Source organism: Drosophila sechellia, chromosome 2R (assembly GCF_004382195.2).
Source record: "Drosophila sechellia strain sech25 chromosome 2R, ASM438219v1, whole genome shotgun sequence".
Classification (NCBI taxonomy): domain Eukaryota; kingdom Metazoa; phylum Arthropoda; class Insecta; order Diptera; family Drosophilidae; genus Drosophila; species Drosophila sechellia.
Genome location: NC_045950.1, coordinates 17,818,218 through 17,831,760, shown reverse-complemented (window position 1 = coordinate 17,831,760; position 13,543 = coordinate 17,818,218). Strand labels below are relative to the sequence as shown.

The 13,543-nt window shown below is 42.5% G+C and overlaps 3 protein-coding genes across 3 annotated transcripts; 2 read left to right on the top strand and 1 right to left on the bottom strand.

Moving 5' to 3' along the window:
* Nucleotides 1-22: 22 nt before the first annotated feature.
* Nucleotides 23-1,200, top strand: LOC6615443 (trypsin-1). Its single transcript, XM_002039789.2, has one exon. It carries the CDS (start codon nt 106-108, stop codon nt 1,198-1,200), a length of 1,095 nt encoding a protein of 364 aa, XP_002039825.1. The 5' UTR covers nt 23-105.
* A 1,118-nt stretch (nt 1,201-2,318) lies between these two features.
* On the bottom strand, nt 2,319-2,862 carry LOC6615442. Its single transcript, XM_002039788.2, has 2 exons — nt 2,613-2,862; nt 2,319-2,543 (listed from the first exon to the last, which is right to left on the bottom strand). Exons 1-2 carry the CDS (start codon nt 2,736-2,738, stop codon nt 2,418-2,420), a joined length of 252 nt encoding a protein of 83 aa, XP_002039824.1. The 5' UTR covers nt 2,739-2,862; the 3' UTR covers nt 2,319-2,417.
* Nucleotides 2,863-7,540: 4,678 nt separating this feature from the next.
* Nucleotides 7,541-9,500, top strand: LOC6615440 (lysyl oxidase homolog 3A). The gene is made up of 4 exons (XM_002039786.2): nt 7,541-7,795; nt 7,889-8,834; nt 8,909-9,066; nt 9,121-9,500. Exons 1-4 carry the CDS (start codon nt 7,582-7,584, stop codon nt 9,336-9,338), a joined length of 1,536 nt encoding a protein of 511 aa, XP_002039822.1. The 5' UTR covers nt 7,541-7,581; the 3' UTR covers nt 9,339-9,500.
* The last annotated feature ends 4,043 nt before the right edge of the window (nt 9,501-13,543 follow it).

The following is a 13,543-nucleotide window of genomic DNA, read 5'->3' as shown; positions in this document are numbered from 1 at the left end:
TTGGCTTGGCGGCTGGCACTTCTGGTTCTCATCAGTCTTCTTGCTGCATGTGACCAGGATCCATTTGGTTAGTTGCCAATTGCCAGTTGGCCAGGTTAGTACACCATGTGTAATTTTCATCTTCTGCTAATTCTTGCCACAGCACTGGGCGATTTGGTCTGTGCCACGCCCTCTCTGCGTTCCGCCTCCGAGCCTGAGAAGATCTTAAACAATCTAGCTCAACTAAGGCAGAGTAGCTTTCTGGACTGGATTCAATCGATCCTGGGACCCGAGGTGCCAGCAGAATGGAGCTCTCCGGCCAAAAGGGAGTGCGCAGAGTGCTCCTGTGGTAATATCAATACCCGTCATCGCATCGTCGGAGGTCAGGAGACGGAGGTCCATGAGTATCCCTGGATGATAATGCTCATGTGGTTTGGTAACTTCTATTGCGGCGCCTCTTTGGTTAACGATCAGTATGCCTTAACGGCTGCCCATTGTGTGAATGGCTTCTACCATCGTTTGATCACGGTCCGATTGCTGGAGCACAATCGTCAGGATAGCCATGTCAAGATCGTGGATCGTCGTGTTTCCAGGGTGCTCATCCACCCGAGGTACAGCACCAGGAACTTTGACAGTGACATTGCTTTGATTCGTTTCAATGAACCAGTTCGTCTTGGCATCGATATGCATCCAGTGTGCATGCCCACTCCGAACGAGAATTATGCGGGTCAAACTGCCGTGGTCACCGGATGGGGAGCTCTGAGTGAGGGCGGGCCTATTTCGGATACCCTCCAGGAGGTGGAGGTGCCCATCCTCAGCCAAGAGGAGTGCCGAAATAGCAACTACGGCGAGTCCAAGATTACCGACAACATGATCTGTGCCGGCTACGTGGAGCAGGGTGGCAAGGACTCCTGCCAAGGAGACAGCGGTGGACCCATGCATGTCCTGGGCTCTGGAGACGCTTACCAGCTGGCAGGAATCGTGTCCTGGGGCGAAGGATGTGCCCAGCCGAATGCCCCGGGTGTTTATACGCGAGTGGGCAGCTTTAACGATTGGATTGCGGAGAACACCAAGGATGCCTGCTCCTGTGCCCAACCAGAAGCTGCTTGGGAACCAGCTTCCCCTATGGAAACCACCGAACAGGGAGACCAAGAGAACACCACTGCAGATGGAGCAGCAGAAGCAGATCCCGAGGTTGAGGAGGCCAATAAGTTGATTTGAAATTGAGTTCATTCTTCAACCAATTTTTATATTGCAAATAAAGGTCCCTTAACTACACATGTTCCTTTTTTTTTAAAGAAAAAAATCTAAATTAAGTAAGTTTATGTATAAGGTTATTAAAGCTCTATGATGCAAATCATAAGGCCATAGATAGGCCAACTGGTATTTCCCGCTGGCATCACCTCTTGCTGAAGGATATGATCTGGCTCCAGCGATCGCCACTTACATGCCGATTTCTCTGAGGTGTTTTACTGCTTATTGTTCCAGTTTTCGGCTTGTTAGCTCCTCCACTCGCTCTGCCTCAATTTCCGCCTGTAATCCGCTTGTTTTCAAGTCTACCCTTGGGGCACTCGGCAATTTTTGCCACACGAAATTGCCACTAAATCAAAAAATGCTCATGCAAACAGCTACAACCGCAGACACCTACGCTCGATTTCAGACGACTCTGGATGGGGTAAGGTGGATGGGGGATGGGGCCTTGTGGTCCGCTGTGCGTGGCGATCCCATTGGGATTGGACCATAGCCCAAGCCCAGCCCAGACTAAAGTCAGAACATTGATAAATAACTAAATAATAGAATAAGCAGCTGCAATGAGGTGCTAAAACTTTAAAGGCGGCTGAAAGTGAAAAGGGAATAAGGCTATAACCGCTAAGCGAAGAATTGCATACCCTCTAGTAAGTTATACTAAATTTAAACACAAATCTATATTATATTATTATATTTTGCCAAAATCATATAGAGCTGATGTAAGGCAGTAGATAGACAAAACGCATGATCGTTTAACCTGTCAACAAAGTGAAAGGACCCCTCTGGAAGTTCATAAAAAGGCACCAAAAATTATGCACATCCTCGAGCGAAGTTTAAATTTGTGCGGGCAAATTGGCTTTTGTGGTAAAAATATTTATTTTTCTCGTGCTGCTCCCCATTCCCCAATTCCTTTTTTCGCCAGGCGCAAATTTGCTGCAATTGAACTGAGTTCTTTTTGGTCTTTTGCACTTTTGTTTTGGCCAGCCGCAGGTTAGAAAAGTTTATTGGGGCGTAAAATTGTTTGATTGAATATTAGTGAGCGGTGCCGCGTTTAAGTTGGCCAAAAAACGAAAAAAAAAAACTGACGGACAGTAATGGCAAAATAAAACGTGCGGCGAGCAATATATTGGGATATGAGACATACAACATCGATCAGAAAAAGTTTGATATATATAGCAAGATACAGATCATCAGGCGATTCCAGCCACATGCAGGGCATTTCCCACCGCATTTGTGAGACTCAAAACGCAGAGCAGCGAGGATACCAGAATTTTCTCGGTTACAACTAGCACCATATCGGCAATATTCGTTGCGGGCTTCACGCAATTGAAATGTCAAAAGTATGAAAATGAAAACGTTTATAAACGAAAGCTATCATAGCTTACCTCGAGAAATGTAATTGTCATGCTGAGTGTCTTTTGGGCCAGGATCACGCTGAGACCAATGCATGCAATCATACCCATAATGGTGATCAGGGTCAAGACCTCCACCAGCCGCACGGCCACCGGCATTTTTCCGATGGAGATTGTCCAATGGATTAAGACGGGATTTTAAGATTTGGAGTTACTAGTTTTAAGCGATTTGGAAACGGGGGCCAGAAAAATATACATAATGATTGAATTTTCTAAGCATAACCAGTTTCGCTCCTTATTTTCAATGTTATTCTTTTGTAAGCAGTAAATTAAAATTAGCACGATTAAAAACATTCCCTGTTTTAATCCATTTAGATATGTCTTTTATTTCAGCCCCCCAAAAGCCGCCGCACAAATTATAGTTTTTCAATCACTTTTTTTGTTCGTACGCGACATTTTCCAATTACGCTATGCAAATGCAATTTGTCTGGACTGCGTGCAATTTAGGTCTCACATAAAGCCCTGCCACGCCCCATTTTTATTGGAGGACGCCCAGTGATGGGCACTATTTTGTCTGGGCTGGCATAGATTGCTTTGAATTATGGCACTAAATGGCTAGACATGTTACATAATTCATTTAGCCGGCACGGGGACAAATTCCATGATATGGAACATGTGTCTCGCTACATTTTTCAAACTAGCGTTTCTCCGGCGAACAATGGAGCACTGGATTTATTATTTATTATTTCAGTAGTGTATTTTGCGATATGGGCAAATTCAATTAGCGGCAACTGGGACAAAAAATTAATTGATTTCCATGCGCACATTTTAAACTCAATTCTATTGACTCTCTTGGCGTATGTTGGCTTTTGTTTTATGAATATATTTTTAGTTGCTCGTTGCTGCAGTCTTACAAGAGTACATGAATTTCAGTATCCCAAAAATAAATATTTACACACGTTGTCTGGGCAGACAGACAGCAGAAAAAGCGAAATAAGCGAAGTTTTGTCGCAAATCCTTGGCAAAAAGACAGCGCCTTGGGCTAAAAATTTGAAAAAAAGGAAGGCAAAGCCGAAATTAAAATGAAATAAAGTTAAATAAAATATAGCTACTTTGCCGAAAGGGACGTCATAGGATTTATGACTAACCATATATTGGATTTACATTTTATTGTGATGTCAGAAGTCACAAACCTGCCATGTAAAAATCTGTGAGCAAGTTGCTGAAAATTCTTTTAAAATGTGTTTAAAACAAGTAAAACAAATTCAAGACCGGAAGGACCACCTGTTAGTCGAATACAATATATCAGAAACACATTCGCTGTGATATTGAGTGCATGCCAGCGAAGCCATTCAATAGAAATAAAATGTCGTCAGCTTGCCAGGAAGTTCCATTGAATTTGAACGCTTCAATAAATCATTTTTACATTGCCAAAGAAGTTTTAAAATTATCCATGCAAACTTTAAAACCAACTTTAAGGCTTTGGAACACATGTTTATAAATATTCAGTACCACTCTCGTTTTAGGTTTCCAAACGCCAATGAAATAATTTCTTATTCAGCTAACGAAAATTGTTCGCAAAGCTCATTATGATTCGCAACGAGAACCGACCAGCAATTTTCCCAATGTCCTTCGACTTCAATTCAACCAGCTGCCTTTTCTATTTAGCCCATCCATCGTGTCTGGCCCTATGTAGGTTTTTGTATCTGTATCTCTGTTGTTTTTATTCCTTTGATTTCATTATTATTTTTATTGCTACGGACTTTTTGTGTCCAACTGACTGAGTTCGAGCCAAGCAAAATGCGCATTTTAATTTTATTATTTCTGTTCGGTTTCATTCTGTGCCCACCAAAAAAAGAAAAAAATAAAAAGAATCTATGGCATTCCCATAAAAAAGGGTATTTCAGCCAGGGCATTCAGTGATTGTGAACTTTTTTCTATGTTTTGTTTTCATTTTTTTGTATTTATTTCTGCGTTTTTGGCACATTTTCAAGGCAGCCATATAGACACACGCCCCACTTGCCACATTTTTTATAGAATTTCTGTTTTGTTTCCATTTCCACACTGCCCTCTATGCATTCCACGCCTTCTTATTAAGAATTAATAATCTTTTTTGCCATAAGCTAGCTACAAATTTGGCATTTTATATTTTTTACGATTTCTTTTCGCCGGCTGGGGTCGAAGGGTGGGGCACTTGAGGTCTTCCCGCTCATGAATCATGGTTATGCCGGCTATAATTTAGTTTTTATAGCATTTTCGGTGACATTTATGCTGTCAGCGCGTCATCCAATTTTATTAATGTCCAAATGAGCCACGCTATGTGTGATACGACTGTATGATATCATTATGAAAAGATTTAATGTCTTTGCTGCAAATTAAGTTATGGTTCTCAGTTAGTAATTGAGAAAGAATGGGTTTTGCAAGATCTGCGATATACTTTATAGCCATAGAAGATAAAGTATAGATGTCAAAATCTATCTTCCTAGAAATCATAAGTTAAATATTAGCTTAAACTATCAAATCCGTTGCTCTAACTATATTATTACAAGTTAAGACTTTGTTACTACCACTTAGGGCCTTTGTTCTTTTTTTTTACTCGTTTTCCTTTCTCATTTTCAATTTCCTAAGTCCGGTTTAGGAACTCCGTTTTAATGAGTCCCCCGAAGGCAGCAACTGCAGCAACAGCAACCGCGGCCAGCGCGAACCTAATCATCTCTGGCTCACTTAAGTAATAAAGCAATTTACCGCCTTTCAATATCCCTTTACCATTTTTTATCTTTTTATCCGTTCTGGGCCTTGTTCTTCGCCGCCTCCTCCTCCTCCTTATCCTCCTCCTGCTCCTCCTCATCTGCCGCAGTGGAAATCATCCCCTTGGGGTGGTTAACTCCCACACAAATTATTTTCCCGCTGGTTTCCACTTTGTCGTTACTTCTTGTTCATCCGCTCCTCGAATCTCGCATTTTATTGTTGGCCAGAGGAGGCTCCTGGCAGCTCTGGACTTGTCGCCTCACGTTGCCGCACTTTTTATATCCCCGGAGGAGGCGAGCTGATGCTGAAGCTGGAGCCCAAGGATCAGGAGTCGGAGGTGCTGCAGATTGGTCAGACGCCTGCGGCGTTGGTGGACCCGTTTGATTTTAGTGCCCGGATTGGCAGAAGATGCCAAGTCGAATGGAGCTGGAGCCGACATTGTTTCTGCTGCTGGTTCTTGTGTGTAATGATTTTATTACACAATTTTCTATCGAATTTTATTACCTTGGTGCATGACGGTGCGCCAGGATTGCGCCATGTCCTTTGCGCCCTTTTAGCCCTTGCGGCCATCCAAATGGAATTTACGCACTCATAAAATTTCGCCCCTTTGAATTGTGTGGGAATATTTCGAATGGCCAAGTAGCCATGGAGCTGCTCCTTTGGCCATCATAATTCAATATCATAAAACGTTTATCCAATTAATTTCTCTGGCCAATATTTATGATCGTTTCGTGCGGGCAGATCCAAGGATATTTACATACATATAGCACTCTATGCATATTGGACCTTATAACACACATATTTGTTATGGCATAGTTATGCGTTCGAGTTGTTTATAAAAATGTTCATTAATCAGTATGTGTGAGTGTAGAATGAATTAGGATTTTATGAGGAACATGGAAATAAAATTTAATTAATTATCAAAGGACTGAGTTTAGGATTCTTTTACTTTATATTTTACTATTTCCTGAGCTTGTTTTCCTCATGGAAATGGCCCTATTTTATTTATAACAACGAACTATCATTCATCCATCGAACTGATTGGACAACTACCGGTTGCTGATCCACATTGATCTTGAAAATCTATCTAGCAAATGTGTGGAGGCACGCTCCAATGGTTTTCATCCATTTATTCAGCTGACCTAATCGAGTTTGATTTCCAATTACGATTATGCTGCTGGCACTTTTTCTAATGAGCCACCACCCATGTCCCCCCACTACTCTCACCCACAAAGGAAAAAGCAGTGAGTGAGCTTTTATTTTTCTTTTATTTCGTTTTTCCGTGGCAATGGTTTCATTGTCAATGTCATGATGTTGCATGCAAGGTTTCAAATGGCTGCATGCCAAAACTAATGGGCTTCCCCACGATGACGATGATTTAGCCGGTTTGTTCACTCAAAGCCAGATACAATACAATGTGTAGTTAAATTTCGTACAACAGATTTGTATTCATATGTGGGTCGTGTTCACTCGGAGTCGGAATTATGGCTTCGTTTTCCATATTTTCATTCCCATTTTTGGATTTGGCAATGCATTATTTTACGGATGGGAGGAGGTGGCGGGTTCAGGGTTCAAACAAAGCTCTCATTAAATGTTTGTAATGGGTGTGAGAAATATCTTATAATGGTTTATTGTTGTGAGATAAACTAGATGGGTTAGTGCTTCCTTTTCGCATTTGTTTATAGAGCAATATTTGTTTGGCCTTCGACGTGCACCGAACAAAAGTCATATTTAAACAGTAAGATACAAATGTATCTTAAAAAATTGGTGTATTTCAGATGTTTTTTGCGTTGTTACTATGAGCTTTCCTTATTGCGATATGTTAGTTAATATTTGGACTTAAGCATTTTTCTCAGTGCACCATTGGCCAATTCGCTTAGACAACGGCAATGTCAGTGTTGCCTCAAATTGAAAAACTCATTAAGTGACATGCATACGTGCGGGAAATAGATTCAGCTCCGGATTTGGCATCGCCAGTGCTCGGTGCTCACTGCGATCCGCACTCTCAGCTTTATTTTTCCAGATATTAACTCTCGATCTGCGCCCTCGTCGGGCGGCCAATGACGTCAGATGAGCGAGCTTCTGAACCGCATCAGATATCTGAATATGTACCTAACAAGCCACCTACCTACCTACCCATCTAGCCGTCTATCTATGTATCTTTGCATCTGGCCAGTTCATAGTTAAATGATTCTGTTGCCGTTCAAATATTTGCGTTGAGCTTCAGTTCTCATGCGAACGCCGCGGCGTACAAATGTGCGCACTCGAAGATCGAAAGGTCCTCAAGATGGGGCCCACTCTTGTGTGCCTGACTTTACTGGCCATTCACCTGGCAGATGCAGTCGTGCAGCATAGATCCTTGGAGGATGCTCGACTGGAGCGCCAGCGCTTTGTGCACAGGTACACAAAGGTCCTGAACAAGGAGGAGGGAGCCATACGACTGGTGGGCGGAGATAATGAGTACGAAGGTAAGGATTTGGGCTCAGTTTATGGTTACGACTACTGATAACACATCACAGAGAGTAAATAGATTTTTTTTTCACATTTAAATATATTTTTAGGCAACATTGAGGTCCTGCACAATGGCAAGTGGGGAGCAGTTTGCGATGACGAGTGGGATTCCACTGAAGCAGACATTGTGTGCCGACAAATGGGTTTCCCCGGCATGCGAAGGTATACGAAAAGTGGCTTCTTCGGACCCGCTCGTCGTCGCTTTTGGATGGACAACCTCTTTTGCGAAGGTCACGAGCACGAACTAGTGGATTGCCATTTCGAGGGCTGGGGCGAGAATGACTGTGAACCTGGAGAGGCGGCTGGCGTTGTCTGTTACCCACCGGAAAATGGACTGATCCCCGTACCAACACCCATCATCCGCGACGAGGATTTGCCCAAATACGCGATACACTCGCGATCACGTTTATATGTAAGACTGCGAGGCGGAAGATCGCGGATCGAGGGACGTGTGGAGGTCAGTTTGGATGGTGGTCGGTGGGGCAGTGTTTGCGCCGATGGCTGGTCTCTTTTGGAGGCCAATGTCGTGTGCCGACAGCTGGATCTGGGCTATGCCAGTGAGGCCCTCCAAACCGATTTCTTTGGTGGCTCCAATGTGTCAAGAACCGTGCTGAGTGGCAGCGAGTGCTATGGCAACGAAACGGAACTGGCTGACTGCCTGCATCATGATGCAAGTCAGGGTATCATCAGCTGCCATGGCAATCGGCAGCACGTGGCTGCTGTGATCTGTGACTATATAGCCCCCGATCTGGTGGTGGATTATCTGGAAATCGAACAGACGGCCCATCTGGAGGATCGACCCATGCTGCTGATGCAGTGCGCCATGGAGGAAAACTGTGTGGCCAACGAGGCGTATCAAATCCAGCGGGATGATCCCCACTGGCGCTATCGATCTAGGCGATTGCTCAAGTTTACGGCAGCTGCCATCAATGCGGGCAATGCGGATTTCCGGCCATTCAAGGAGAAGAGCCAATGGGAGTGGCACATGTGCCATATGTGAGTACACAGTGAAAAATTCTGGCAAACCTATATACTACTTACACCAAACCATATCTTTCACAATTCTCTAGGCATTTTCACAGCATGGAGGTGTTTGCCACCTTTGATATCTTCGATTTAAGAGGACACAAAGTGGCTCAGGGACACAAGGCATCTTTCTGTTTGGAGGACAGTAATTGTCTGCCGGGAGTTGCCAAGAAATACAACTGCGCCAACTATGGAGATCAGGGTAAGCTTTACTATAACCTAGAGTTTTTAATTTTAATTTAATCTCTGCACACAGGCATATCCATTAACTGCTCGGATGTGTACCTGTACAATCTGGACTGCCAATGGGTGGATGTGACAGACCTGATTCCCGGCACCTATGTCCTCAAAATAGCCATTAATCCAGAGTTTAAGGTGGCCGAGATGAACTATGATAACAACGCTGCCATCTGCGATCTGATATACACTGCAAACTTTGCCAGAGTGCACAACTGCCAGCTGGGGAGACCTTGAAGGGTGGATGGTTAAGATTAAGTGGGCGGTGGACTGGAACCAAATCAAGAAGTGCCAAATACAACGATTAACCAAAGGGGGCTTGTATATTTTCTACACCTATTTCTTTAACCCTAACTCGCATGCGATATAATTAAATGTGCACAACTGAAAACTCTTGAACTGAACTTGAAAGTCGTTGGGGTGGAAACATGTCACCGACATTGAGATACCACGATTTTTGGAACCAGCCAAGCATTCATCAGGTGTCGATAGACTTATAGAGGTGTTCAAGTGGAACTAACAGTGATATAAGTCAAAACAACATGGAGAAACCGAAATATTGGTGTGCATAAAAAGGGTAAATTGAAAATATGATTATTATAAGCATGTTTTAACTATTCAGTTATTTAATATACAAGAAAATTCACTCAATTAAAATTGCCAACCATTAAAAGTTCATTTCTAACGGGACCCTCGATACATTTTCAACTATCTTAAGATGCTTTTGGTTATTGATTACTCAGTTCTTGTTTAAGAAAGCTTTCACAAGCAACTAACCCCACTCATCAATTTGGTAGAATGCCGACCCACCAATGACTTAACCCTTTCCGTTCTGAGTTAAAAATGTAAATACATTTTGCGTTAAACTAAGTTGCGAAAGCTAAGAAAAACAAACAACCTAAAGGACTACTTCCTAAGACTTTTCTTCGGATTGATTGATTGCGGCGGTGGCTCCTAACATAGAACATTGAGTAACCCCTAAAATTTAATTAACATAAGCGGTTTATGCGGGTCTTGGAGTGGAGCAAAACAAAAAGCTTTTAATTTGTATTTCGTTTGTGGATTAACAAATCAATCAAAGTGCGAAGAAGGCAGATTTCCATCTTCGACCCCAAGAGGAATTTGTTGTCTGTTGGTTCGGAGCTGGGCAATAACTTTCTGAAACGCACTCAACTATCATCAAATCAGTCAAAGTCCGGCCAGGGGAAGCAAAAAATAAATGGTAACCGGGAGAATTCAGTCAAGTGTTATAGTTCTTGGTGCTATCATACACGTGCACATACGCGAACACCCCATCTGCACAGCCAACCACCCACGCTGATCGGAGAATGAGGAGGGGTAGGGGGGAAGGGGGCAAGCAAGCATATAAATAATTGAAATGTTCACTCACTGAACCCGCTTTTATACACTGAAAAAAAACTATCCAAAACATACATCTGCTTCATATTATAAATTCACTTTAGATACATTCCAATGAAGAAACTGTTAGTTGGTTTGTCTACATAATTAAAATCACATATCTAAGATATATCTAAGAGATTGTAGCACATTTTTTACACTGCACTCTATCTACCATTTCTCTAGAGACTTATAGTTTTGCGAAATTGCAGCACTTCTTTTGGCTGGGCGGTTGATGCCAGTGCGGATGACCCTTAGTCCCAGGCATTAAGCAATCAAACGTTTGATTTTCATTTATCGTGTAATCAAGCGTAAAAATAGCTTCGTGACCAAAGTGACTCATCATCATCATGCTGTCATGTGTGCACGTGTGTGAGTGCGAGGTCCTTTGCTCCTGCTGACCACTTATGGCTGGTGTTGATGACATTACGACCATTTGATTGCCTCACATGCAAGCGACCATCCATCATCGGGGTCGAAAAATCCTTGGTCTGGCCTGAAAAACCATTCCTGATAACAGCGCCGGCTCTAAGTCAACTCTATATGGTACATTAATTGGGATCTCAACTACGGGATTTTCGCTTCTATGTGTGAAGCAATCTCAGTGCCGGCAATTAACCCATTAGTGGACTCCCATTCTATTACCTTCTGGCTTTTTTTTCCGCTTCATTGGAATATTCAAAAAGCTGCGCATCGAATTAATTGTAATTAAAAATTAAAATGATTTTAACATTTTTAATTATGCAATTTGCTTTCCATAATAATTAAAATATATGGTACCTCCATTCCAAAACAAAAGCCAATAAATGCGCACACAAATGAGCCAACAAGCTAGCCGTCTCTTTCTGCCGCCATATCCCCCTCTCTATCCCATCGACAATGTGTCGCACCAACCATGAAAATGATAACAAGCCAAATGTGCGCTGAAATTTGCCATGGAAACGTTGGGAAATGGATGGAAATGGGAGTGGGGATGCTATCATCAGTCTGCCACAAGGACGTACAATTCTCGTGTGTGCGGTGAAAGGCGGTTGGAAGGGTGGTTGCCTGTCGTCTAATGAGTTTATTCCCAATTAGCCGCATTTAAAATTCAAAATCTTTGCCAAAATGTCGGTGGTGGCACAAATTTAGAAATATTTCATAAATCTGTAAAATCTGTCAGCAAGATTTCACTTATATTAGATTTCCATTTCTCGATTGTCAAAAGTAAAAGTAATAATATGCACCAATCCAATCGTTACACTTTTCCCGTAGATACTTAGATTTCCACACCTATGCTTGAAAGCCACAGAACTTTAGCTATTAAATGTGTTCCACTTGCCACAACAAAATAAGTGTAAATTCCGGCCGCAAAGGACCAACTTATACCAAATTTACACTCATAGAAAATTGCTTTAAAAACAGTCATAAAACGGCAAATGGCAAAGTGGGATAGCTGGCCAAATGCAATATACAAATGCAATATGCGAGCGAATGTGTGTGTGTTCCTTAAACGCAGCACTTTGCCAACAACAATTTCATTTGTCGTCAGTTGCGGAGCTCGGAATTCCTAAGGTCCGAGGACATCGATTCTCGATTGTTGTTGGAGGTCCTGCAGCGAGGACTTGGCCATACCATACGACCATATGTGTGTCACTTTGACCCACTGCAATGCAAGCACCACCCCCTTTGCACACCATGGCCATGTCGTTTTAGTGAAATTGCACAAAATTGTTTTCCGTTTCGTTTCATTGGGTTCGGTTCGCTTCTTTCATTGGAAATGTGCATTTAAAATTTATTGCAGTCACAAGCACAAAATTAACTGCATACGGAGAGGAGGAGTGCTGACAATTGAAATAACAATTTGCTCGAAATGAAGTCGCCTAGGATTTCGATTGAATTTGCAGCTGACCAACATTTTGTAAACATTTGCCAGCCGGGCCACAAAATTCCAAACGAAAATGGAGAAATCTCCCTTGTTGATGGCCGCAATTATCGTGTTTCGTAAATCAAGTGAAAGTGTAGCAATTGTTGTGCTGAAGGCTTCTGCACCATCATTAGCATATAATTCATCTGGCTCAGTGGAAAGGCGAAAAAATGTGACAGTGCCTTATCGAAGCCTTTATCTGAAGACTTCCCGCCTTTGATTTCTTGCCGTTGGCTAAATTTCCTGTTCTGACTCTTGATTACACCGCATAGAACCCCTGACATCCGCACCACTTGACGTATGCGTATTTAAGCTCACACCAAAGTCAAACGCATTGAAATGTGACTACCAGTCACATTCCCATTCACATTCGCAGTCACAGTTCACTCCCACTCACGCGAAGGCAAACAACACCGCAGGGACCCATATATCAAAAATCAACAGCTGCCGAGATGAGGAAAAAAAAAAAGTAAAAAATGGAAAATAAAATACGTGGAGCCTGCTCTCTCCCTACTCACATGTGACAAAAGATAAACACAAGAAGAAACATTCTAAAATCAACAAAAAAATTGTGTAGAGTTCGTCGGGGAAAAAAAACTTTCATGCTGGCGACATTTAAACATGGCAGAGAAGCCGATAAGAATGCAAATGAAACGACAAAGCAGCGCAGTCAGCAGTGCTCTGGGTTTGGGGGAAAATAGGGACGAAAATGGCACGGAAAATGGGCGGAAAAGGGGGCGGGCTTACAACGCCCTAAGGCAGCAGCAGCTGGCATATGAGTGGAGCCAATCTTAATTGCGTTTCAAAGGGCAAGCGAGCTGCAAAAAGCACAGGATGTGAAAATCTGAAGGCGAAAATGGAAATTGAGATACAAAATGGTGAATAAAAATCCGTCGTGATTGCTTATGATTAACAAGCAAATTTAAAGCTGGAAAGGATTACTATGTAGGCGTATTCTAATATTTAACAATAACAACGCCACAGAAGCTAGGGCTATCTTTTAATCTATAGCTTAGAACTGAACTTTTAATCGAATGGGTTGGATACTAAATAAGTAACTACATCATAGGTAAGTAGATCCTCCAAAATCGACCACAATTCACCTCACCACCAGCATAAAAAAGACAGCAAAAGTCAA